Genomic DNA, 27,918 nt, shown 5'->3' with positions numbered 1-27,918 from the left:
ACAAAAAAAAAACATAGGAACTTTGTACCAAAACATTGAAATTTTTTTTTTTTAAATCAGGAACTTAGTACTAAAATGTAGAAATTTTTGAAAAACAAACAAACAAAAAAAAACATAGTACCATAACCTCGGGGAAAAAACATATAAACTTATACTAAAACTACTAAAACACTTCCCGGCGAGACTATTTTACCTATGTTTTAAAGTTATTGCACCGGGGATAAATATAAACACACAAAAACGTCTGAAACTGTGCTGCATCAAAAGTCTTGGATCCTAATATAAGCTCAAACGCATCTCATCAAAAGATCTGAACTGCTCCGCATTAGATGATGACTAGTGATGACTTATTTCTCCTGAGGGACTTCAGCAGACAGTTTGACCAGTGTGTGTGCGATACGACGGCGTGACACCCTTCCTCCACCCGTCTGACACACACACACACACACACACTCTCTGAATGGCTGTCGTTCACACGCCTGCGGGACGCTGGGGCTTCGTGAATGATGTTTGTGAAACTCCAGGAGCATTCAGCTGAACAGGTTTGATTTGCAAATCATTTGTGTGCGACTCTCTGATCCAGAAACACGGGTGCGAAGGGGGAAATACCACACACACACACACACACACACACACACACACACGCGCAGACACGCTCACCACTAAAACACAGCGAGATACATAAATAAAACAACCCTAGAAAATCTCTTCACTTACTAATTCACATTACTGTTCATCTATATCTATATATATATTCTTGTGATGTTGCTTTGATTAACTAAATGGTTTTTCACTGAGAACTGAATATCGTCAAAACACGTGTATTTTAGTCTTAAAGTACTTGTCTTTGTTCCTCACTTTCTGCCGTGGTGGTTCCCCTCTTCATTATAAGGAAGTGACATCATGAAAGGTTTTTTTTTTACCGTATGGTCAAACCAAAGTGAGTTTCTATTTCATGACATTTAAATGTTTAATGACCTCATTAAGCAAAAATCACAAAATCCTTTTTTAGAGAAACATATTGTACACAAGACACAAAAATACTGTAAATAATATGATTAGTTGATATTTACTAGTTAAGACCATCATGAAAACTTGGTCTGATTTTCCCTAAAAATGGTGAAATATTATTATAATGTAAAAAAGCTGTTTTCTATGTGAATATGTGTTAAACTGTAATTTATTTATGTGATGTGCAGCTGTATTTTCAGCATCATTACTGCAGTCTTCAGTGTCACATGATCTTCAGAAATCATTCTAATATGCTGATTTGCTGCTAAAGAAACATTTCTGATTATTATCAATGTTGAAAACAGTTGTGCTGCACAATATTTTTGCGGAAATCGTGACACATTTTATTTTTCAGGATTCACAGATGAATAGAAAGTTCAAAAGAACAGCATTTATTTGAAATAGAAATCTTTTGTAACATCATAAATGTCTCTTTTGATCAATTTAACGTGTTCTTACTGAATAAAAATATTAATTTCTTTCAAACCTCTGAATATATAGGTTTTAGTAGAAATATCCAAATTGCACCAGTTCAAGGGCCATTGTGATTTTACAACAGATTAAATCACGTCCATATCACATCTGCTGTGTCCATGAAATAACATGCAAAGTTCACTTGTGTGTGTGTGTGTGTGTGTTTAATGCAGACTAACTCCTGATCAGATTAACAACCAGCTTTATAAGCACTAGCAAAATAATCAGAGAACAGCTCACCGTGTGCGTGTTTTCTTTGTCTCGTGTCTGCAAAAGAGGGTCATAGTGTTTCAGGGATTAACCAACTAAACAAATGGCCCTAAAACCCCCCGCCTGCACACCAACCGCCACCATGTGATTATGACATATATCATATTTATCAGATTTAATTAGAAACAGTGTGTAAAAACCCAAGAATTGACCTCAGATCTGCCCAGATACGACCGTCAGCCAATCACGTGGCAAGAAAACCACGCAGCTGAAGGGTCAGAGGTCACACAGGAAGCTCAACAGGGTTGACCCCCATCACGACATCATATTCCACCTAAACAGAACAAATGACAACAGCTGAAGCAACCGAGACTCATTGAACATATCATCAAATATCAAATCAAATAAAAATGAAAAAATTCAGATTAAAAAACATTATGGTCACATAGTGATAGAAATGTATTTTAGGTTAGGGCTCACAAATAACAAAACTATAAAAATCTATATATATATATATATATATATATATTTAAAAATAGAAAAATAAAATAGTACTCAAATCAGAAAAACTTAAAAACTTAGTACTAAACTTAGAAAAAAAACTTAAAACTTAAAAACTTAGTACTAAACTTAGAAAAAAACAACAACTTAAAAACTTAGTACTAAACTTAGAAAAAAAACTTGAAACTTAAAAAACTTGGTGCTAAACTTGGAAAAACTTAGTACTAAACTTAGAAACTTAAAAAACTTGGTGCTAAACTTAGAAAAAAAACTTGAAACTTAAAAACTTAGTACTAAACTTAGAAACTTAAAAAACTTGGTGCTAAACTTAGAAAAAAAACTTGAAACTTAAAAACTTAGTACTAAACTTAGAAAAAAAACTTAGAAACTTAAAAAACTTGGTGCTAAACTTAGAAAAAAAACTTAGAAACTTAAAAAACTTGGTGCTAAACTTGGAAAAACTTAGTACTAAACTTAGAAACTTAAAAACTTAGTACTAAACTTGGAAAAAAACTTGAAACTTAAAAACTTAGTACTAAACTTAGAAAAAAAACTTGAAACTTAAAAACTTAGTACTAAACTTAGAAACTTAAAAACTTAGAACTAAACTTAGAAAAAAAACTTAGAAACTTAAAAACTTAGTACTAAACTTAGAAACTTAAAAAACTTGGTGCTAAACTTGGAAAAACTTAGTACTAAACTTAGAAAAAAAAAAAAAACAACTTAAAAACTTAACTTAGAAAAAAAAACTTAGAAACTTAAAAACTTAGTACTAAACTTAGAAACTTAAAAACTTAGTACTAAACTTAGAAACTTAAAAACTTAGTACTAAACTTAGAAAAAAAACTTAGAAACTTAAAAACTTAGTACTAAACTTAGAAACTTAAAAACTTAGTACTAAACTTAGAAAAAAAAAAAAAACTTAAAACTTAAAAACTTAGTACTAAACTTAGAAAAAAAACTTAAAAACTTAGAACTAAACTTAGAAAAAAACAACTTAAAAACTTAGTACTAAACTTAGAAAAAAAACTTAAAACTTAAAAACTTAGTACTAAACTTAGAAAAAAACAACAACTTAAAAACTTAGTACTAAACTTAGAAAAAAAACTTAAAACTTAAAAACTTAGTACTAAACTTAGAAAAAAAACTTAAAACTTAAAAACTTAGTACTAAACTTAGAAAAAAAACTTCAAACTTAAAAACTTAGTACTAAACTTAGAAAAAAACAACTTAAAAACTTAGTACTAAACTTAGAAAAAAAACTTAAAACTTAAAAACTTAGTACTAAACTTAGAAAAAAACAACAACTTAAAAACTTAGTACTAAACTTAGAAAAAAAAACTTCGAAACTTAAAAACTTAGTACTAAACTTAGAAAAAAAACTTCGAAACTTAAAAACTTAGTACTAAACTTAGAAAAAAAAACCTAAAACTTAAAAACTTAGTACTAAACTTAGAAAAAAACAACAACTTAAAAACTTAGTACTAAACTTAAAAACTTAGTACTAAACTTAGAAAAAAAACTTCAAACTTAAAAACTTAGTACTAAACTTAGAAAAAAAAACTTAAAACTTAAAAACTTAGAACTAAACTTAGAAAAAAACAACTTAAAAACTTAGTACTAAACTTAGAAAAAAAAACTTCGAAACTTAAAAACTTAGTACTAAACTTAGAAAAAAAACAACAACTTAAAAACTTAGTACTAAACTTAGAAAAAAAAACTTCGAAACTTAAAAACTTAGTACTAAACTTAGAAAAAAAAACTTAGAAACTTAAAAACTTAGTACTAAACTTAGAAAAAAAAACTTAGAAACTTAAAAACTTAGTACTAAACTTAGAAACTTAAAAAACTTAGTACTAAACTTAGAAAAAAACAACTTAAAAACTTAGTACTAAACTTAGAAAAAAAACTTGAAACTTAAAAACTTAGTACTAAACTTAGAAAAAAAAACTTCGAAACTTAAAAACTTAGAACTAAACTTAGAAAAAAAACAACTTAAAAACTTAGTACTAAACTTAGAAAAAAAACAACTTAAAAACTTAGTACTAAACTTAGAAACTTAAAAAACTTAGTACTAAACTTAGAAAAAAAACAACAACTTAAAAACTTAGTACTAAACTTAGAAAAAGTAAATAAAATCTTTGAAACTTAAAAAACTTAACTTAGGAAAAAAAAAAAAAACAACTTAAAAATTTAGTACTGAACTAAACGTAGGCCTGGTTTCACAGACAGGGCTTAGACTAAGCCAGGATTAGGCCATTGTTCAATTAGGACATTTAAGTAATTTTAATAAACATGCTTAGAAAAACCATTACTGGTCACCACCTGGTGTGCATCTCGAGACAAAACAAAGACACTGATATATTTTAAGATCAGTCAGAGCGAGTTTATTTCAGTTGAAACAGCTCAGATTTACATTTTAGTCTGGGATTAGTCTTAAGCCTTGTCTGTGAAACCGGGGGTTAGAAACTTAGTATTAAACTAAGAAAAACCTTAGAAACAGAAACAAAACTTGGACACTTCTTTGTGAGGCTATTTTGCGTTATTTAAAATGGACTTTGCTAGGAATAAAAGATACACACACACACAATTTAAATACATTAGCTAATCACATTGCAGGGAAACCGTGGAGTGGTTTTCAGATCCTATCTGAACAGAACAAATGAGAACCGCTCAATCAGACGAGACACTTAAAAAAACCTCATTGTGTATCACATCGTCTAAAGTTAGGGCTCACAAACAACTTCAAAACAGCCATAAAATTGACACATAGTAACAAATAGTACTAAAAATGTAGAAAACATAGAAAAGAAACTTAGTAGTAAAGCCTCAGACGCTTCTTGGTGAGACCACCAGTTTAAAATGAATATAGAAATAAAAGACGCACACACACAAAGCTCAGTTTAAACACATTAGCTGATGTTAGACGTTTAGCGGAAGGTTGAATGCTTCTGAAACCTGAGCCTATAATCTCACATATACACATCTCCTCTCGAGTTTCTCTCATTAACGTCTCAGATTTGTCTTCCATCAAAAGCCAGAGATTTTATCGTGAGCTCGAGCATTTACTGCTTTGTTTAAAAGAGATGCTGCACCAGGGATAAAAGACAAACACACACACAAATACAATTTAAATACATTAGTGGATGTCAGCCAATCACACGGCAAGACACCCCCGCAGCTGAAGGGTCAGAGGTCACGAGCCATGAAATCAGACTCCACCTGAAGAGAGCGAGTGAGAACAGCTGACGCAAACCAGACACTTGAAACGCCTGCGTGTCTTTGAACATAAACTCTCCAATCATCTCTTTGTAAAGAATCTCTCTCTCTTTGTGTTCGTCTCTGTTCCATTGAGCTGATGGTGTGTGTGTGTGTGTGTGTGTGTGTGTGTGTGTGTGTGTGAGTCTCTGTGTGTGTGTGTGTGTGTGTGTGTGTGTGTGTGTGTGTGTGTGTGTGTGTGTGTGTGTGTGTGTGTGTGTGTGAGTCTCTGTGTGTGTGTGTGTGTGTGTGTGTGTGTGAGTCTGTGTGTGTGTGTGTGTGTGTGTGTGTGTGTGTGAGTCTCTGTGTGTGTGTGTGTGTGTGTGTGTGTGTGAGTCTGTGTGTGTGTGTGTGTGTGTGTGTGTGTGTGTGTGTGTGTGTGTGTGTGTGTGTGTGTGTGTGTGAGTCTCTGTGTGTGTGTGTGTGTGTGTGTGTGTCTCTGTGTGTGTGTGTGTGTGTGTGTGTGTGTGTGTGTGTGTGTGTACTTGTACAGCTATCTTTGTGAGGGCCGGTTTGAGTTTTAGACCATCGGAGTGAGGACAGTCTTGTAAAGTGAGGACATTTTGACCAGTCCTCACTTTCTGGGACCCCTTTAAAGGCCTGTTTGAGGGTCAAGACTTGGTTTCAGGGGTCAGGTTATAATCGGGTAAAGGGTAGGTTTAGGGTGAGGGTTTGGGTGAGGCACTTAGTTCTGAAGGTTAGGGTCAGGAGCTGGAGATTGGGTTGTGTCAGTGTATGTCCTCACAAAGATAGCTATACAGATTGTGTGTGTGTTCGTGTCTCTCTCTCTGTGTGTGTGTGTGTGTGTGTGTGTGTGTGTGTGTGAGTCTGTCTGTCTGTATGTGTGTGTCTGTTTGTGTGTGTGTGTGTGTGTGTGTGTGTGTGTGTGTGTGTGTGTGAGTGACCAAATGTCACCACAAGGATAGTAAAACCTGAAATGTTTGACATTGTGGGGACTGGCCTGTGGTCTCCAGGAGGGGAAAAAAATGATTAAAATAGTAAATGATGTTTATCTGAAAGTGTAAGAATGCAAACAGTTTTCCTGTAAGAGGATATCGTTTGGTCAGTATAAAAACAATATGAGTATATGGAAAGTCCCCATAATTCACAGAAACACGTGTGTGTGTGTGTGTGTGTGTGTGTGAGTGTGTGTATGTCTGAGTGTGTGTGTGTGTGTGTGTGTGTGTGTGTGTTCAAGCGTCAGCAGCGTCTCTGAACAATAGTGTGCATCTCCATATGTGGGCAGCCTCGCGCTCAACCAGCCATCTGCCCGTGTGTGTTTGTGTCTGACTCGCGTGCACACACACACACACACACACACACACGCTCACAAAACAGCCTCAATTAAAGCAGCGATTGTGCTTTTATGACGTCAGGACAGAAACCCTCCTAAATCCTCTGCTGACCGTAATCGCTCACAAACAGAACAAAACAACCAGAGGGACACAATAGCGCAGTCTATACCGCCTAAATAGACAGCTACCCTTTCAGAGATCTAGTGCGCTAACCCCAGCGACGCCTCATGAGGGATCATGTGAACTCTTCACCCAGGCAGCGACTGTGATATATTTGAGGCAAAATAAAACAGACCATTTACAGTAAAGTTTGCTGTTAGCAAGATGCTAAGTTGACGACTGAACTACTGAGCACAAGTTTAATATAAGTTATAGATAAACATTCATTCACAGTTGATTTCAATAGTTTGATGTTAGCATGTATAACACCGATTACTGTCAGACTTACAGTATCCTTCTTCACTTAAATTGATTATAATAGCTTAATTTTAAAGCACAGCCTCCACAAAATCAGACTTTAGCACCTCTTTTTACTTTGAGATCGTTCTGATTCTAGTAAAATTCTGATAATTCTGGTTACTACAGAGTTAAAATCATAACAAGAAATGGTTTAGTAGATATGATACTGTTTTTGAAATCAAATCTTTGCATAGTTATGATGGGAAACACTGGCATCTAACAAAGCCTTGGAAAAAACAGTTAACTTAATCTTCAATAATAATAATAATAATAATAATAAAGAGTTATGGAATAAGTACGTGTCTCATATTTTAGAGCAGTAAATTAAATCTATACGTGTAAAGAAATATTCAAATGTAACCTCCTTTGTTATCGTTAACATTTTCATAAGTAACTGTAACTTAATTACACATTTTTTTGTAGTAACTATAACTAATTACAATTACATTTATTTTGTAATTAAATTATGTAACTCCGTTACATTTCACTACTCGTCTGATAACATGACAATTCAATCACTAACAGCTTTTTATTAGTTTGCACCTAAAATTTCATTCAATCCAATAATTTGACAATAACTTGTTGCTCATAATTGATTTAAAAAGAGTTTGACGTTAGCATGTTGCTAAATGTCACTCACGACTAACTCTAATAGTTTAATATTAATTTAGCTACAAGACTCATTCATTCCAGTAATTTAACACTAGTATTTTTGATGATAAGCAAACAATTTGACTTACAGTTGAGTAAAAGTCTATTTTAGAGAGATTTATCCTTTTTTTAAAGCACAATTTGGTTGTTTTACTATATTTCTTAGTTGTCATACAAGCACAGCAAAACTATTTGTTGTCTTTAAATGGTTGTTGCATATTTAAATACAGAAAAACTGATTTAAATAGAAGTAAAAATGAGAATGAAATCTGTGTACATACAGTATAAATCATATATATATATATAAGGCCTAAAATGAAAAGTGTAATAAGTATACAAATATACTAAGAAATTTACAGATAAACATAATTAGATGCATTTCAAAATATGATACAAAATTGCATGTAGTGCATTCTGGGATTGCATACATGTGCTTAAAACAATTCACATAATGCTGCCAATAGACAAATTGTCAGTTCATTTTTTAACAAGGCAGCATGATTTTAACTTTCATGTGAGTTGCACCGATGATGCCGTATAATGTAGTCTAGTTAGGCGGCTCACGGCTAATCTCTGAGCGCAGCGGCTGCTGATAAGTGCATCTGAAGTCTGTCAGTGTGTGTAGGAGAAAAACAAGCCCAGACGCATCCAGAAAGCACCAGCATGCCCACCGAACGCCAACCAGACGCCGCTCGTGGGAGATATGAAACTTCATTACAACACCATGAACACATCAGACCAGAGAGGAGCGTTTCATTCATAAAAGGTTTATTGTAATAAAAATCGACTGTACAGCTCTATATCTGCACAAATGCATTTTTAACAAAATGTACATTAAAAGAAACTCTGCTCCGAAATAGCTTACAAACTACATCTAAAACAGTAAACGAGCTGCTCAGCAGCCCATGAGATGCTACAGACGAGAGTCTCTGCTGGCACTCCGGCCCAGAACCAACCAACACATGCAAAGCATCCTGGGAAAACACAATCACTTCCCCAGAGACGCCGGCGGTGGAGCCTCCAGTCCACACGACTCGGTTCATGACATCACCAGAGGTTCAAGAGCGTATTGCCTGAATATTGCACAGTAAGACTTAAAGAGCCAGGCAGTGACGTTTATTAAGGGAGCGGTGGCGCTGTGGTTAAGGCAAGAGGGGATTATGGGAGTTTGTTCATTATATCAAAGTAAAAAAATGTGACTCTGGAGCACAAAACCAGTCTTAAGTGTCAATTTTGTGAAGTCATCATCTGAAAAGCTTAATAAATAATCTTTCCGTTGATGTATGGTTTGTTGGACAATATTTGGCTGAGATACAACTATTTGAAAATCTGGAATCTGAGGGTGCAAAAAAATCTAAATATTGAGAAAATCACCTTTAAAGTTGCTCAAATGCAGTTCTTAGCAATGCATATTACTAATCAAAAATTAAGTTTTGATTTATTTATGGTAAGAAATGTACAAAATGCATTCATGGAACATGATCTTTAATTAATATCCTAATGATTTTTGGCATGAAAGAAAAATGTATAATTTTGACCCATACAATGTATTGTTGGCTATTGCTACAAATATACCTGTGCTGCTTATGACTGCTTTTGTGCTCCAGGGACACATATTTGATATATATACATCTCTCGTTCGCAGCTCCTGCAAAAATTATAAAGCACCACCACAGTTTTAGGCCTGAAATGCACTGAACGCAATTCCGTTGCATTCTCGAAGTCACCACAGGTGGCGCTATAAAGCGCATACTAGTTTTATTATCATCATCATGGTTGACTTTGAAGAGAACCTTTGTAAGCTTATAGAAAATTTTGCGCAAAGTACGTTTCAGGTCTTTAATTGCTTTACATTCTCATGAGAGTCGTGAGGTATCATAATTGCGCTGAAACCGTGCGCGAGCACCAGTGGAAACACCCAAAACCTGTTTTGGGATCATAAAAACAAATAAGAGTCACAGTGCCGAAATATCTCTAGAGTCAGTCGTCCAGTCGTGTAACAACCAGTGCTTTAAAGTTCATTTTAAATAAAGGATTAGGATCAGGCCTTAAACGTGAAGTCGCGGGAACGGTAAACTCTCGGTGGTTGGTCGGACACCAGTCGCGCGCTCAGCTGGACACCATCATCAGGTAGTTTTTCGGCGGACTTGTTCGGCCGCTCATCATGAAGCGGTTTTTGCAGCTCGCCGTCTGGTCGTACGCCGAGGGGGCGGGGCTTGAGACAGGTGGCTCGGCCTCGTAGAGAACGCAGATGGAGCCGTCCTCACCGATGCGGTATGAGACTTCGTACGGGTCGACCCAGAGAGTCAGCTCCCGCGGCAGGAGCGAGAAAAGCTGCCCGCTGGTCAGTCCAATACGGCCGGCCGCTCGGCCAATCAGAGGGTCCATTTCGTGATTGATCCGTATGCAGCGGTAACCGGATCCCTTCTGCGGCCGGTCAGGGAACCAGTGGTGCTGGTAGTGTTCTAGAGGAAAAATAAACACTTTCGTTAAAATCCAAATCTTTCAGCATTAGATGTACTATGATCACTCAACCAATATAAACATGCTTTGATATAAAGGTAATACTTTTATACGTGACCCTGGAGCACAAAAGCAGTAACACAGGTATATTTGTAGCAATAGCCAACAATACATTGTATGGGTCAAAATTATACATTTTTCTTTCATGCCAAAAATCATTAGGATATTAATTAAAGATCATGTTTCCATGAAGATATTTTGCAAATTTATATCGTAAATATATCAAAACTTAATTTTTGATTAGTAATATGCATTGCTAAGAACTTCATTTGGACAACTTTAAAGGTGATTTTATTTGTCCAGATTTTCAAATAGTTGCATCTCAGACAAATATTGTCCTATCATAACAAATCAATGGAAAGATTATGTATTCAGCTTTCAGATGATGCATAAATCTCAATTTAAGAAAACTGACCCTCATGACTGGTTTTGAGCTCCACATTAGTTTACTACGTTACTACATGAAGTGTAAAAGCGTGTATTTCAGTACCTGACAGCGCCTGCGCGAGACAGTCTCTAAAGACGTGGAGCTGCGCGTCACTCAGGCGTCCGCGGCTGCGCAACAGTCTGCAAACGAAACTCGCGGCGGCAGAAACCTCCGCTCCGGTGCCGAGCGTCATTGTATTCCGTTCAGTAGAGTTTAAGATGAACGTTAAGAGCTGCTGTCCTTTGGTGCTGGTGAATTAGTGCAGGAGGTCTGATGAGGATGAAATAATGAACATTCCCCGAGAGAGGTCCGATATAATCGGCTTCCGCTTCTCCGCGCGCTGATCTGTGCTGAACAACAGCGGATCCTCCGATAAATACGCGCAGAGCCGTTGACGTCAGTCGCGCTGGAGTGAGCGACACGCCCAGCGTCCAATGAAACAGAGGGGCGGGGCTTCCTCGCTCCAGCGATTGGTTGTCAGGATGGAAAACACTGCGTGTTGTGGTGACGCTCGCTTTCCGTCCGCGTCCAAATATGGAGATTGACGTCGAACGCAGCTCAGGTATGCGTGACGACACTCGGCGGGGGAAAAACGAGGACGGCGTGAACGCGCGCGCTTACCGTAAACTTTCGGCGTTTAATTATAGAAGCGTGCGACACTTGGAGCTGGGTTTCCTCTCTTCTGTCGAGCGTAGGTGAAACCTCAGCAGAAACCTACACACGACCTAAAAATAATCAAACTAAACAAACTGAACGACCAGCCCACAAACATAACTGACAAAAAGCTTCAAAGCCCTGTTGATTTCCTAGTAATACGCAAAAAATCATACGTAATAAAAATGCATAACTGTATGAATGACATTACAGAATGTTTTCAGTGTGTGTGTGTGTGTGTGTATATATATATATAAATATGAAGAGTTCAGATGCAAAAGCCTCTAAGTACTGTTTGAAATTTTCTTCTAAAATGAACATTTTTCTCAGGTTCCTATGTTTATACTCGTTATTAGGAGCCTGATATAAATGATAATTTTAGAGGAAAATATAAAACAGTACTTAGAGGCTTTTGCATCTTAACTCTTGAAATATATGTACACACACACACACACACACACAACAGTTATCTCTGGTCCTCGAATCTGATTGGCTGATAAGAGCGTGATATTAGGTTGATATCGTTTCACCGTGTGTATAACTCAGCTTGTGGTATTTCTCACAGCAAAAAAACAAAACAAAACACGATAAATTCAGCAGTGAACCTGTATTTTGATGTGCTGCAGCGACACCTGGCGGTCAAGCGCGTTACGACAAACAGATGTTAAATCGCACGCTAATTACTCAATGGTAAATATTAATTTGTTTTTATTTCCGTTTGCATTTGCCACATACACAGAGGGAAAGTCCGCAAACGTCTCGGTCTGACTCGCAGAGCATCTCTCTGTCACTGTGCCATCCCTGTATCTGTTACCATGGCGACCGCTCACATCCTTCGCCTCTTCCAGCAGCTTTTATTTCTGATATAACACAAATCAGTCACAATAATCCTCTGCTGCACATTAATATTTCAGGATTTTATGTTATATTTTTGCTGTTAAATTTTATGCTATATATATATATATATACATATACACACACACATCTAAATGTACTACTCTGTATAGTGTGAGTTTGGTTGGTGTGCACACAGATGGTAGGTTCTGCTGTTGTGTGTGTGTTTGTCATGTGGACTGACAGCAGGTTTGTCTATATTTGGCTGTGGCGTGTGTGTGTGTGTGTGTGTTGCAGAAGTCGATGTGGTTCATGTGAAGGGCTCTCACCATGGCAACACATGTGTCTTCCTGAGCGCCGGCTGAGACACGATTCATTGTTTATATGAATGTGTCGTATCCAAACACACATGTAACACACACTTGTGTCTCTGGTTTAGGGTCCGGTGACCCGTCGGACCTCCGTGTGTCGTCAGGAGTAAGACGTCGCCATCTGGAGGTGAGCTGGGGCATTATGGGTAATCCCACAGGAGGTGTGTGTCCTCCTGCAAACACACACACACACACACACACACACACCGCCTGCAGTGCAACTGCTGTCTCCTCTGATCTGAGCTGACACGTCCCTCCAGCAGAGTGTGTGTGTGTGTGTGTGTGTGTGTCGCTCCGTCTCAACACTAACCAGTGGTTTGATCCACAGTGTCTTGCAGCACCTTCCTGCAGCTCTTTAAACACAATCTACACTCCGATAAGCACAATATCTCAGCTGTTCCTCTTAGATAAGACTGCTGCTTCTCAGATGTTTCTCCTGATGAAAAGACCCTGTTAATCTCGTGTGCAGCGCCAGGGTTTCAGAGAGGATGTTTATGTCTCAAACTGTGCTCAGATTCTGATGTCTCCTGAGATATGAAGAGTTCATTTGCAAAAACAGATAAAATAGTTTTTAACCATTTTCAAAAATCATGTTTATTTTTCATTGTGCATTCCAGTTAATCTAAATCAAGATGCGGTTGGGTTATTTTGATTAAGTAATAATAACTAAAAAAATACAGCTAACTAACACAATAAAACATAACATAAAAAATTTTAAAAAAAAAAGATTTTTGAATGATGATGTTTTTGCAAAATTAATTTCTCATCAAATGGTCTATTTTTTCTTTTTTTTTTGGAGAAACATCTGAGACGACTTCTGAGTCTCTTCATCCGGGATTGCAACCTTGAATAAATCTCTTAAGTGATATCTTGAGAGAGTCTTTTGCTCGAGTTTCTTCTGAGAAAGGACCCCAGTAATCTTTCATGTCTGAAACTGCGCTCAGATTTGCAGAGATATCTCAGTATGAGCTCAAACATTTCTAATTAATATCCTAATGGATTTTAGCATAAAAGAAAGATGGATAATTCTGAGCCATACAATGTATTGTTGACTATTTCTACAAATATAGCTGTGGTGCTTATGACTGCTTCTGTGCTGCAGGGACACGTATGAATGTGGAGCAGCTCAGATCATTCAAGATCATGTTCCATGAAGATATTTAGTCAATTTCCTACCGTAAATATATCAAAACTTCATGTTTGATTAGTAATATGCATTGCTAAGAACTGCATTTGAACAACTTTAAAGGTGATTTTCTCAATATTTAGATTTTTTTGCACCCTCAGATTCCAGATTTTCAAATATTGTCCGATCCTAACAAACCATACATCAATGGAAAGATTATTTATTCAGCTTTCAGATGATGCATAAATCTCAGTTTCGACTGGTCTTGTGCTCCCACATTTTATAGCTTACTGGACTTGTTTAGTTTGAGGAATTTTAGAAGAAACATCTGAAAATCAAGTCTCCTGAGCTATAAACGAGCACAAACATGTTCCTGTGTGTTTGCAACAACTAACCAACCCGACCTCGAATGCTTTATTTGCGTGAGTGTTTGTGCTCTGATTCTGTCACGTCCTTTTGTCAGCGAACGTCTCCATCTCTCCGAGCCGCTCGCGGACCCCTGACTTTAAGGACACCGAGTTTATTTATTCATGCCTCTCTTCTGGTTTACTGGAACTTCTGATGGCTTGACACAGATTTGCACTTTCCTCTGGCGTGTGTTCTGCTCGCTGCATGTGCTGGCCGCAGGAGAAACGCGCGCATGTTACACTGCTGTAGTGTGTTTCCCTGACGGCTGTCAGCTCCGCTCACGTCCCAGATCTCCCACCAGTGAGTTTAGCAGGGCAACTCCATCCCACAGCCCTTAAAAACCCGACCAAAACACGCCGGCGCAGGCACAGAGCTCTCTTTAGACCTCTCTCCTGATGTCTCCCCCCGTAATCTCCTCTGGAGTTATAGAAGAGATCTCCGTGACGGTATCTTGAAGTATCAGTTTGTAAATGTAAGCATCTTCCAACGCTCTTAGAAATAAAGGTGCTTCACGATGCCACAGAAGAACCTTTTTTGGTTCCACAAAGAAGCTTTTGTGAAACAGATGTTAAAGATTCTTTATGGAACCATTTAGACAAAAAAAGGTTCTTCTATGGCATCGTGAAGCACCTTTATTTTTAAGAGTGCATTATACCCCAAAATTCTTCATACAGCGGACTACTAGTAAAATTCTCAGATATGTCTCAATTTTAAGTATCAATTCTCAATTCAGATCCAAACTAGTGGATGCCAGGGCATTGCTATATTGTTGTGGATGGATGCTATGCAGTCTCTATGCATTTTTTTTGTTTAGCAGGTGAAACTGGTGCACCTGATCAGTTAATAAAGCACCAGGACAGCTCATGATTTAGGGACGATGCACGCACTCAACTTTAATACTAGGACTAGTGATGAGTGCGTTAATTAATTCCCCTCATTAATTAAATGCATATTTTTGTCTTCAGAGCTCTGATTGAACGAGACCCAGTCCACGAGCGTCTGACGAGGGCTGAACCCCGCCGGCCAATCAGCTCTGGCTTTCCGCTGACAGACGCAGGTGCCTGGCCAATCGCAGCAGGGACGTGGCAGAGGTGGGCGGGGCCTGAGCGCTGGAGTGTCGGTGTTCTGGAGCAAACGCTCAGAGAGACAGAGAGAGAGAGAGAGAGAGGAGAGACAGCGCTCCGTCCGTCCGTCTGGTTCTGCAGCGCGTCTCTCTCACTGCAGCTCTCTCTCTGTGTGTGTGTGTGTGTGTGTGTGTTCATGTATGCCGGCAGCGGCTACGTCGCTGTTTCATCATCTTCACCTTCATCGGTGAATTCACAGCATCGGCGCACGATCCTGCTCATCTGTTGCCGTGGTGATGGGCTGTCGACTGTCAGGGCCGTGGATGGGCGACGGGATGGGGGTGAGTCCGGTGTGTGTGTGTGTAAATGCTCACGAGTGTGTGTGCTGATGGTGATCAGGAGTGACATTGATGCTGATACACCACGTCTTGTTTCACACACACACATACACATGTGTGCCGTCTCTCTCTCTCTCGTGACTCATGCAGTGATGTGTGTTGGTATGAAGATGCAGCATTATTTTCATCATGAGAATAACGTGTGTGTGTGTGTGTGTGTGTGTGTGTGTACAGGTTTATATATCCTGGTGGGGACTTAAACCTGAATACACACAGACTCATGGGGACTCATGTCACGGTGGGGACCTAAATTTAGGTCGCCATGGGTACAAAAGCTTATAAATCATACAGAATGAGTTTTTTGAGAAAGTAAAAATGCCTGTAGTCTCCTGTAAGGGGTAGGTTTAGGTGTAGGGCAATAGAATATACGGTCTGTACAGTAGAAAACCCAATACGCCTATGGAGAGTCCCCACAAGGATAGCAAACCAGACATGTGTGTGTGAGTGAGTGTGTGTGTGTGTTTTTGTGTGTGTGTGTGTGTGTGTGAGCCTGAGGTTCAGTTCAGTCCTGAACAGATCGGGTCGTCTGCTGGGGATGTTTACACAGCTGTGCTTCACTATAGTAGTGTGTGCGTGAGATAAAGTGAATCAGGTGAAATAGAGCGTACGGCAAACAGCTGAACGCACGAGATCCGCGCTTAAACGAGGGCTCAAATTAATCTCGATCTTTCCGGTCACCGCGTTTGTCTTGTCGTTCAGGTTCACGGTCGGGATCTGACTCACCTGCAGAAGCGAGAGGCCTTCCGTATCCTGGCCAGCTACGAGCAGCCAATCACGCTTCAGATTGAGGGCCGGGGGCGGAGCCTGCAGTACAACAGGACGACGGACTGCAGCACGCAAACGGAGCGACCGTGGGATCCTCTCCGACCGCACTCGTGCACACTGCCACGACTGCCTCCCTCGGACAGGTGCGACACACCTGCAGCTCACCGCTGCCACCTGCAGGACAAACACAGACATTCACACGCGACACAGTCTTTTAATAGTTACTAAACAGAGCCAGATTTATTAAAACAAAGCAAATTAACATTAAAACGCAATTCCATAAAAGCGCCAAAGGAAGGGGAAAGTTCTGCGTGTGATTTACTGACAATGCACACATTAAAGGGATAGTTCACCCAAAAATGAAAATGATGTCATTAATTACTCACCCTCATGTCGTTCCAAAACCGTAAGACCTTTGTTCCTGTTCGGAACACAAATAAAGATATTTTTGATGAAATCTGAGAGCTTTCTGACCCTCCATAGACAGCAAGATACTAACACGATCAAGGCACAGAAACGTAGTAAGAAGATTGTTAAAATAGTCCATGTGACATCAGTGGTTCAACTGTAATTTTATGACGCTACGAGAATACTTTTTGTGCGAAAAGATCATTTCCATAAAGACCAGCGCAATCTACCAAGAGCAGCGCAAAGTAGCACCTGCTTTAAGATATGCTTTTTTGGGGCGTTAAATAATGGCACAAATCCCAGTAATTTGATGAGCGCAAATGTTAGTAAATCACATTGAGTGATTCATTTTAACTCTCTCCTCCCATAAATTTTGCGCCTGAAAGGGAAACTCCTACAAATGCATATTCAATAAGGCCAGGCGCAAAAATAACTGTGTCCATGCTTTTTCAGCGCTAATTCTTTACTGCGCGTCTTTAGTAAATCCTGACAGTACTATTTTAAGCGGTTAATAAATCTGGCCCTAAAAATGCTATTCGTCTATTCATTTTATGAACATTGCGTTTCTGAGATTCTGTTAAGTAAAAATTAGCAACTTATTGCATTCGTTTCAATTCTGTTGCTAATTGAAATGAAGAGTGCAAGGTTTCTGGCGTTCATTCCAAGAACGATAACTATAAATATAACTAAAACAATAACTATATTATTGTCCACACCAGTGCACAATAACGTTCTCTTTATTATAAGCACGCTGCAGTTTTGTCGTCAGAAGCTTTAAATGCTTGAGCTTGTTAAAGCTGGATGGATTCTGATTGGCTGTCAGTTGTTTTACCATTCATCAGCTGGAAAAAAAATTTAACGATTATTAAAACATAGTCATCGTTATAGTTATCGTCCTTGGTGCAAACTGGCTTTTCTTCTATTATAGTTATTTTTCCTGAACAAAAACAGTCCATTACGCTGCTTCAACTAGTAATTGTTTCATATTATTTTAATTCATTATCATAATCAAACTCATTTGTAACACAAATAGATTTACCATTTATTGCATGTTTTGTAGTTCTTCTAGTTAACTCCGTAAACGATTCACAGAGTCAGTGTGATTCAAAACAAGCTCGAGGTGGATTCATTAATCTTTCTGGCTGACTCATTCAAACGAACTCATTCTCAAGAGCCAAAAACACAAGGGTTTTTGAAAGTAACACTTTCCGAAATTTGACAAGTGAGAATGTCCGAGGGGCGGGTCCAGTTATGCCATCCCACTGGATTTCAAACTCGAAAACACATCTGATGTGTTCCCATCCGCCGCGCTCCGTCAAGAGCCGTCTCTAGCATGTGAGCGGCCTTAAGGCACAGTCACGCTAGGTTTTGCATTCATGCGCATGTGAATGTGCATGCAAGCATATTACATTGTTCACTGCATTTTACAGCTTCACATGTGATCAACACTCACCACAGAATTCATATAGCAAAGACGTTTGGCCTATTGAGATCTAGAAGGAAACATCAAGGATGCAGTGGCTCCAGACTAAAAACATGATTAGAGAGACATTAGCTCCTAAATTTGAATCATTTAGTTGCCAAATGACTTTTTTGCTGCCAAATTCAATAATTGAGAAGAAGATTTGAGTGCAGAGAGTCTTAGCTTAAGACAGTATTGTGCATTTTGATGTCCCATTTTAGACTAAAGTGTTGTTTGTTCCAATTTGATGCTGTCAGTGACATATTTGTGTCATATAAATTTATATTTGTAAGAACATTTGTGATTGTTTAAAGGCGGTAAATGTTGTGTTGATTACCTATGCTCATCCACCTGTTGAGCTTACATTTGGCCCTCGCTATATGCTAAACCACATTTACATTTAGTCATTTAGCAGATGCTTTTATCCAAAGCGACTTACAAATGAGGACAATGGAATCATTATAATAATAATCATACTAATAATAAATGCTTTGAATATGTATCTTTAATTACAAGTTGTCATATAAACAAACATTTAGTAAATAGATTAATAAGACTCACTTACCTGCAGTTAGTCGCAGAAACGGTTGCCGGTTATTTTCAAATCCGAAAAATGGCGCGCAAATCAGTGAGGGAGTAGGTTGGGAAGTCCATAACGGCTCTGAACGATTCGCTGCTTGAGTGATTCTGATTCACAACAGTTGCTAGTTTGTTTCATGAATCTTCTCGACGGACCCATTCAAAAGAACTGGTTCAAAAGAGTCATTTGCACGCGAATCGGACATCACCTCTCGCGCTGTATTCGCTGAGGAAACAGCGGCGCGCACGTGCTAATCAGGTGACGTGCACGAAGTTTTGCCGATTTTCAAATTTTACTCGATTTTAAAAAGATTGTTGTAAATATTTGTTATTAAAATGTGTATACTTTACATGAAAATAGAATATGTAGGGAAAACTCTTATTTTGCCGATTTTTGTAAGTACAAAATTAAGTTTATCTGCGTGAGCAAACACACTTAATTGACAATAAAGCTCTCATATATGTTATATTTAGTGGTGTTTATTAAGACAAGCATTTATTATTATAGCATTATTATTATTATAAACTACCAAATGTTGTCAATAATGTGAAATGTAATGTTCATATTTCATATAATCACACTCTTTCTAGGCATCTTAATGCAGCTGTTGGTCTTTCTATCAGAATGAGGTCAGCTGCTCACAGAAGCTCCTTACAAACATACAATAACAGCATCTTAGAGGAAGGGGGCGGAGCCAGAGATGTGCGCTTACTTGTGTTTTCAGCATATAATATTCCTACAGATATTTATGAGTGTAATATATGAGTGTTTGTTGTGTTCTCAGGACGTGCTACAATCACATGACCCTGCCTGGGACCCGTAGAGAAGGAAGCAGGTACGAGTACCTACCAAACACGCCCAGAGACCTGGAGCACAGAGAACGACTGGCCTACAACGTAAGATATTAACATGATCAGATTATGATATCAATATTCATGATGAGATGCATGTAGTTATTGATTTACCCTTTATGTGAAGAAAATGGCCAGTGGCTTTCATTATAATAGCATACTGTATATGCCATATTTATAAAAAACTACATCCATAATGAAATCTATTTTTAATATATTATACTTTTATTTCAGTATGATTGCATTTTTTATGAAAATGATTCAATTTATAACCATATCATTATTAAATTTATATATCATTATAAATTTGCATAAATACAAATATGTTAGTATACATTTCAATAAATAAATAAAATGAGAAATGACTGGCATTTCTACATAATCAGATTATGATTATTATCAGATGTTAATATTCATGACGAGATGATGTATGCTCCAAAAAAAAAAAAAAAATATATATATATATATATATATATATATATATTGTTATTAATTTTAGCTACATAATTAATAATATAATAATTAATAATAATATAAATACATTTAAGTCATTTTTGTCCTGTCTAATTAAATTATATTAAAATAAATGAGTAAAATATATATTATAAGTAAAATAATACAATAATAAATAGAAATGACTGGCATTTCTTTTTATTACTATATTTTATTTATATATGAAAATATATTATTATAATGTCTTTGTCATTTTTTATGTTAATTATTAGCTAGTTAGTTTTATGCATGCAGATCATTTCAGGAATTTGATCTCTTTAAACCAGTCTGATATGTGCTACATTTAAAATGATGTAAATAATAAAAAATAAATAAAAAAGAACAAAGGATAATCGCTGTCAGGCACTTTGGTTTATGGTGTGATTGTAGACTTTGACATGAATATCAAAAATGTCTTTCCAAACCCTGATCGTTCTGCAATGCCAAGCTTAAATGGGTGTTTAAAGCAGTTGTTTCATCCTTCTTGTTTGTGTCGTGTTAGGAAATGCTAAACTCTGTCTGTGTGTGTGTGTGTGTGTGAGCTGTTCTCCAAACAAACGCGTTTTTCAAAATGGAGCTGCTCTCTTATGCTCTGGAATTATTCATGCATTTAGCTACGCTTGGGAATACACACACACACACACACACATTTCACGTGTGCATTGCGCAGGAGGAAGGAGCCTTTAATAAAGCGACTGAAGGAGAGACAGAGAGACAGACAGACGTTTACTGTTCCGTCATTTAAAATAATCACTCTTCCACATCACAGCCTCATTATGCTAATAATTCATCAGGAAAGCAGCGGAAATGCACGCATGTTCTTCTCACAAGAGCAGAAAGGGTTTGAAATCACATCACCATTCCTAATAATGATGCTCTTCTTGATGTAATAATTCAAAATGTACTTGGTTCTGGAGTGAACAGCAGTCTGGTTCTCCGGTTAACAGTGTGTGTCGTGCTTGTTTCAGGACCCGGAGTTCTCCAGCGGCGTGTCTCAGGGACAGAACTGTCTGATCAGATGCTGCAACACCAACCTGGATGAACCCAGAAGTTTCCAGAGTCAGGTGAGAGTCACAAAATACAGCGAGAATATATGACCAGGAGCCGCTGAATTATTGAACATTCAGTGTGCACACTGGGTAGTGTACAAAGTGTATGTTCAAGGCAAGACATCGCATGGTGTATAGTGTAAAAACTGACTAATAAACATCAACATACTTGCCCAGTTGACTGAAAACATGAAGAATTGCAAACAATTTTTGTATTGCAAGTTTTCTGAAATGTTATGTTTAAATATGCATAGTCTAATTAAATACGCACTAATTTGAATAAGTGCACAGAACAGAAATCCGAACTCAGGTGAAAAATTCTTGTTTGATTTTGTTGACATATGTGACCCTGCAGCACAAAAGCAGTCATAAGCAGCACAGGTATATTTGTAGCAATAGCCAACAATACATTGTATGGGTCAAAATTATCCATTTCTCTTTTATGCCAAAAATCACTATGATATTAAGTAAAGATGTTCCGTGAAGATGTTTTGTAAGTTTCCTACCGTAAATATATCCAAACTTAATTTTTGATTAGTAATATGCATTGCTAAGAACTTCATTTGAACAACTTTAAAGGTGATTTTCTCAATATTTAGATTTTTTTGCACCCTCAGATTCCAGATTTTCAAATAGTTATATCTCAGACAAATATTGTCCGATCCTAACAAACCATACATCAATGGAAAGATTATTTATTCAGCTTTCAGATGATGTATAAATCTCAATTTCATAAAATTGACCCTCATGGCTGGTTTTGTGGTCCAGGGTCACATATTAGAGTTAAAGGTTTTTACAGAAGGAATTTTGATTTCTCTTTCGCTCTGTAAATCAGAAAATACTTCACCAACAGACTGAAAAGAAAAAAAAAATTTTGACCAAGTTTTAAGCAATTGTATAAATGAGTGTGAATGATATATTAACAAACCCTTCTATAAAAACTTTCAGAATATGAATAAAACTGTTAGGTTTGGTGTGTGTAAGTGCTGCTGAACTGGACAAACAAACTCATATTAAGAAAATGGCCTTTAAAGATATGTATTGTAATTAAAATATACTGATGCAACTAGGTAAAGTGCAAAAATAAAACCAGTGAAATGACATGAACAAACCCTTCAGTAAAATCCTTCACAATATAGATCTGAATAAAAATGTAAAATTTGGTGTATGTAAGTGCTGCTGAAGTGGAGAAACAAACTCATTTTGGGAAAATGTTTTTTAAAGATATTGAAATCTACTGATGCAACAGATAAATTGCAATAAAATAGTCTGACAAACACTTAAATATCTTGGATGTTTTCTTTCCACTGAAACAACGTTTTGAAAAGCCAGAAAGCCCAAAATCTAGAAATTAACCAGTGCATGAAAAAATAGTGATGAATGTTTTTGCCTGTAGTGTCTTGCTTTAAAACTGTGGTGAAGTGAAATACATCTGTAATATAGTCAAAATGCAACAGCAACCAATTAATGCAGACTGAATTAATCTAGAAGCGGTGTTCTAGAATGTAGAGCAGCGGCGCAAGTTCAGATCTGAGGGATTGTTGTTGTTCTGGTTCTCGTGTGATTCTCTTCATCCGTCACAGATCGAGAGGCGAGGAGTCACATATTATGTAAGTTATGTGTTACTAGGCAACTAGCGATCATAAATACGGCTGAAGACTGTGAGCCACCAGAGTGACTCTTGCGCTCCGATAGAAGACCGTTCAATCAATAAAATTCATTCGAATTCAAATGGAAAGTACCTTTTCCTATGTTTTTCTTTATTACTTGAGATGCGTTCACACTGACAGTGATTTAATCTGCATTGTGGATTAATAGTCGGCATTTCTACTCAACTGCAGTATCTAATGTATGCAATGCTATTGGCTGTCGCTGCTTTATATGCTTTGCATATAAAGCTCTGTGTAAATTTGTTGCATTGTCAACGGACGCCCATGTCGCCTTAAATTAACTCAGCTGTCATTGAAAATAAATGTTTTCATTGCACAGTTGTTTTTGTTAACAGTTTGCTGTTAATTAACAAATATGCACAAACCTGTAACAATATATCTGTTGAAATCAATAGTATTGAACCATTTAAAAACCACCTAGCAACCAGCCATAATACATTTACATTTAGTCATTTAGCAAAGAGTTTTATCCAAAGAGACTCGCAAATGAGTACAACAGAAGCAATCACAATCAACAAAAGAGCAATGATATGCAAGTGCTATAACAAGTCTGAGTTAGCCTAACGCACATAGCAAGGTGTTTTTTAATAAATTATATAATAAATAAATAGAAAACAGATCAAGCTAGTGTTACAGGCCTTTTTTTTTTGCTTTTTGTTGATTGTATAATAAATAAAAAGAAAACAAGTAGATAGAATACAAAAATAATAGACAAGCTAGTGTTTTTTTTTTTTTAAGAAAACAAGCAGTTAGTAAATGAATAGAGTACAAGTCTAAAAGGGGCAAGTTTTTTTTTAAAGAATAGAATTAGAATAGAGAGTGCTAGAGTTAGAGGGTCAAATAAAGATGGAAGAGATGTGTTTTTAGCTGATTCTTGAAGATGGTTAAGGATTCAGATGCTGGGATTGAGTCGGGCAGGTCATTCCAGCAGGAGGGAACATTTAATATAAAAATCTGTCAAAGTGATTTTGTGCCTCTTCGGGATGAACAATAAAGCAACGTTCACTTGCAATACTCCAGGAATATCCTAGTAAATGCATAGCAATTATAATTTTTTTTTTATATTATTATTTTTACTATTAATAATTCATTGCTGATCATTTATGTATTCATCATGATGCTGCTCTTCTGTAAAAACATTGCAGTTAATTTTTCACCATTAAGGTCATTGCACACTGAGTCTGAAATTTTCGTATGCGTTTTTTCGTATTCATTATCCTAAAAATTTGTCACGCACAGAAACCTTGCACACCGAGTCCAATGCATATTAATTAATCCGTTGCGAAAAGATTCGCAAAACAGTACTAAATGGAGTCTTCAAGCAGTGAGGATGATTTTGATGTCCTCGCTCCTTAAAAAAAGAAAGGAAATATTGGGTCCATCCAATCCTGAGATATAGAGAGTTTGCAGCAGGATTATCACGGACGATTCAAAGTTTACTTCAGGATGTCAGTGGCTCAGTTTGATGCTTTGCTAGCGATACTAGAGCCACATATTAAAAAGAAGACCACCGATTTCTGTGAACTCAGTGTGCAAGGATCTATATAGAGTGCTTTTTTTTTTATGCGAAAAATGCAGAAAATAGAACCGGAATTCAAATTTATTTTATGATGGACGAAAGTTTCAAAGGCAGTGTGTAAACTTGATTGACACAGCGTGAGATCGTATTTATTTTTTAGCGGTGTGGAATGACCTTTAGAGGGTGCTTTTAGATACAACATAACACATAAAATCACACAAAGAGTCTTTTTACCCTGGTAAAATCACTGTAGCTCATTACTTTGAATGGTTTATTGCTCTAATGTCATAATATGTGTGTGTGTGTGTTTTCGACAGACTGATGATGATGACTACATGATGGAGAAACCCCTGGGTTACCTGCCTCTTCATCACGAGCTGGACAGCGGGCTCGGCTGGACGGACGGTAGCTTCCATCAGGGGGAGCTGTCGGGCGTAGAGACAGAAGAGGGGCTTGAGGAGCGCCACGGCAGGTCGCCGTCGTCGGAGTCCTTCATCTCGTCGGAATTAAGCGACTCGGGGTTTTACAGCGTCAGCACCGGCGAGTTCCTGCGCTTCCAGCGTCTGCTTGAGAAACGCATGCGCCATTACAACGCCCGCATGCTCCACCAGGGGGAGCCGTGCTCACGCGAGCGGCGTGACAGCCAGATAAAACACCCCCTAGAGGCCATCCCAGAAACGCTGACGGTGCAGCCTCAAAACGTCTGCGCGCCCATCCCGGGATCGCGCGGTTTGTCACGTGTTTCGTCCGTGCAGTACCGCAAGGCGGAGCGTCCGTGTTTAAACAGGCACAGCTCCAGCAGCGGCTCGTTGTTCAATCCCGCACCTCATCCGAGTTCTGCGGGAATGCTGAGAAGAAGCAGGACGCTGCATCACCGCCCAGCACCGATGGAGTACCGCAGACGGGCGAGTCACCCGGCCTCGCCCAACTATTGCAGCGCCACGCTGCATCCCTGCGTCCACAGAGTCGACCTGCCCATGAATCTCCCTGAGGAGCCGGACTTGGCACTTATGCACGCCGTTGCACACCCTGTTGTACACCCTACTGCACTCCCTACACAAACACTACACGCAATGAGTCAACCGTCCCTGATCTCTCCAGTTGACGAACACTGCTGCATGCCTCCAGATCTTCGCGCCAACGGCAGGATCCGAGCATCCACCGAACCGCAGCTCCAGATGAGCTTCGTGACCCAACAGACGCCCCACAACAGGTTCCACACTCTAAGTCACACGCCCAGTCAGGACGCCAACGAAACCTGGCCGAAACCTGCCAATCGCGCGGGATCCAGTGGCGGAGGCGGACTCTACAGCACCTTGGAGGGTCACACGCCCGCTAGGAAATCACCCGGCGGGAATCTGCGAGCTTTGCGGAACCAGATGCTGCGGGATCGAGCGTCCCGATTGGCGGACGAGCGTAGCGGCATGAGCACAGACGAAGAGAGTCACAGCGAGGTCCGCATGGGTCGCTACTGGAGCCGCACCGAGCGGCGCGAACACATGCTGCAGAAACAGCGACAGGCCAGAAACAACGTCGGCGTAGCTGTGTCAGGATTGGTGCATAGCGGCGGAGTCATGGGAGGAGCTAACAGAGACAGTTGTAGTACCGTTCTCGAACTGAGCCAGAGGAAACTAAGTCGCATGAGGAACCGGAAGCTGCTGGACGACTGGACCACCGTAGAGGAACTCCTGACGCACGGAACGCGCCTGGGCGCTAGCGAAGACGCCTTGCAACTCCCTACGTCGTTGCTCACCGTCACAACTGTATAGCGACACCCACCTAGTGCGTGTTCAGATTGACTTGTGTGTGTGTGTGTGTTTGTGTGTGTTGGACCGGCCGCACTACACAAAGCTACCTCCTAAAATTGAGGTTTACTGTAGATACAGACGTTTCCGAACACCGTAGTACATTGATTTTTAAATGTTATATTTGCAGTATCTTGTTTTGCATTGTGTTGTGAAGAGATGTTTTATTAGGGAGCGAATTCACTGCAGTTTGATTCGACCGCATGAAGCAATACAACAGATACCGACGCCAGACAAAACAAATTTTATTTGGTGCCAAGAAAAGTTTACGTTACGGATCATTTTAAGGTGGTGCTAACCGTGAGATTTAATTTCTTCGACATGATTTGCAACTAGCCTATAAACGACATCCGAATTACGTCACTTTTGCACAAAATTTAAAGAATTCCCTTTCCGACTGTCTTCCTCTAGCTAATCTGTGGCGTTAGCACAGCCCCTCCTCCTATCAATCATCAATCTGATTCTCTGGGAATAATATCGGATAATCTAACGACGGATCGGGAGTCGGATACGCAGCCAGGGCCGGGGATTGGGTGTGCCGGGTTATGCTGGAGATCAGGCAGCGGAAACGTGAGCGTGTGTTGTGAAGTGTGCGGGTTCTTGCACTATAACTGTAGTTCTGTAGAGTATTTTTAAAGCTATTTTTCTTGTGCTCTTCACAATTGATGTCACGAAAAGAAACAAAGAACTTTTATAAAGACTCAATTATAAGTGGTGTTAACAGAAGTACAACAATTTGGAGAGAAAGATGATCGACGCACTGAACTGCGTTTCGTGCAAATTTATCAGATATTTTCAGCGCACCTTTCCGCAAACAACAAGGTTTCAACTTTACAATATGAAACGCCAGCAGAATGAATTCTGCACAAGTTGATAAACTGATGGCAGTTACACAAATAAATAGTGTTCTGAATGATTCACACAAATTCGTTCTGCTCGCGTTTCATGAACGAGACCTAATTATTTTCCAAAGCAGATGATGTAGAAGTATTTGGAGTCACCTGTGTCAGCGTGGGATGTTTGCGGATAATTTTTTCTCTTCTTCTTTGAACAGAAAATCAGGATTTTTCCCACCTGCACTATTTTTGGTGCACGAGCACTGGAGTGTTTACAATTTTTCCTCACAACTGTGACTCTCTGCGACACATCTCGCTCTCTCACCCTCGTTTCTGAGGTGAAATCACGTCATTTTCACCGTGACTCAAACGCTGTGAATAATGGATGTGAAACATCTTCCCGAACGGATTAACAGAAAAACTCTGCCTCTCTCATTGGATTTTGCTCGTTTCCACTTTTAGAAATCATTTTCTTGGGATATGATGTACATGTGGTTGTAATAAAGATGAGATTTTAATTAGCTACTTAAAGAGCGTTGAGTTGTACGTTATTGAAGTGGGCGTTCCTAAGTGAAAGCTATCAACAAACCGTTAATTCAGAAACTGACGGTCTCTGAAAGGAGCGCGTGAATTCCCGCGCTTAGTTTTCCCTCACTTTGACCAACGGCTTTCCTACCGTTCATGAATATTACATCATTTTATAGAGACTGCACTTTCAACGAGCAGATTTAGCAGATACAGCATGACTACGAAACTGACTACCAAGATTTTAAAGTCCTTGATATCAGATGTATTTTCCCTCAAGATTTGACAAATA

At 38.5% G+C, this 27,918-nt stretch overlaps 2 protein-coding genes and 1 long non-coding RNA gene across 10 annotated transcripts; 1 reads left to right on the top strand and 2 right to left on the bottom strand.

The window, feature by feature from the left end:
* Nucleotides 1–69: 69 nt before the first annotated feature.
* LOC131531315 (uncharacterized) lies at nucleotides 70–19,003 on the bottom strand. Its single transcript, XR_009268626.1, has 5 exons — nucleotides 18,865–19,003; nucleotides 16,816–16,850; nucleotides 16,388–16,603; nucleotides 1,908–2,029; nucleotides 70–1,752 (listed from the first exon to the last, which is right to left on the bottom strand). It is a non-coding gene; the product is annotated as an uncharacterized LOC131531315 (long non-coding RNA).
* Nucleotides 8,611–11,159, bottom strand: btg2 (B-cell translocation gene 2). Its single transcript, XM_058761984.1, has 2 exons — nucleotides 10,873–11,159; nucleotides 8,611–10,324 (listed from the first exon to the last, which is right to left on the bottom strand). Exons 1-2 carry the CDS (start codon nucleotides 11,000–11,002, stop codon nucleotides 9,969–9,971), a joined length of 486 nt encoding a protein of 161 aa, XP_058617967.1. The 5' UTR covers nucleotides 11,003–11,159; the 3' UTR covers nucleotides 8,611–9,968.
* On the top strand, nucleotides 11,233–27,632 carry LOC131531247 (E3 ubiquitin-protein ligase PDZRN3-like). Of its 8 annotated transcripts, none has more exons than XM_058761903.1 (7): nucleotides 11,233–11,371; nucleotides 12,737–12,795; nucleotides 15,168–15,607; nucleotides 16,364–16,572; nucleotides 19,664–19,775; nucleotides 21,191–21,286; nucleotides 24,778–27,632. In XM_058761903.1, exons 3-7 carry the CDS (start codon nucleotides 15,563–15,565, stop codon nucleotides 26,227–26,229), a joined length of 1,914 nt encoding a protein of 637 aa, XP_058617886.1. In that variant the 5' UTR covers nucleotides 11,233–11,371; nucleotides 12,737–12,795; nucleotides 15,168–15,562; the 3' UTR covers nucleotides 26,230–27,632. The 8 variants fall into 8 exon arrangements, with proteins under 8 accessions (XP_058617886.1, XP_058617885.1, XP_058617884.1 ...); XM_058761902.1 differs by having other exon boundaries at nucleotides 11,305–11,500; XM_058761901.1 differs by having other exon boundaries at nucleotides 11,305–11,500; nucleotides 12,595–12,795.
* The last annotated feature ends 286 nt before the right edge of the window (nucleotides 27,633–27,918 follow it).

Source organism: Onychostoma macrolepis, chromosome 22 (assembly GCF_012432095.1).
Source record: "Onychostoma macrolepis isolate SWU-2019 chromosome 22, ASM1243209v1, whole genome shotgun sequence".
NCBI lineage: Eukaryota > Metazoa > Chordata > Actinopteri > Cypriniformes > Cyprinidae > Onychostoma > Onychostoma macrolepis.
This window is presented reverse-complemented; position numbering and strand designations above follow the sequence as displayed.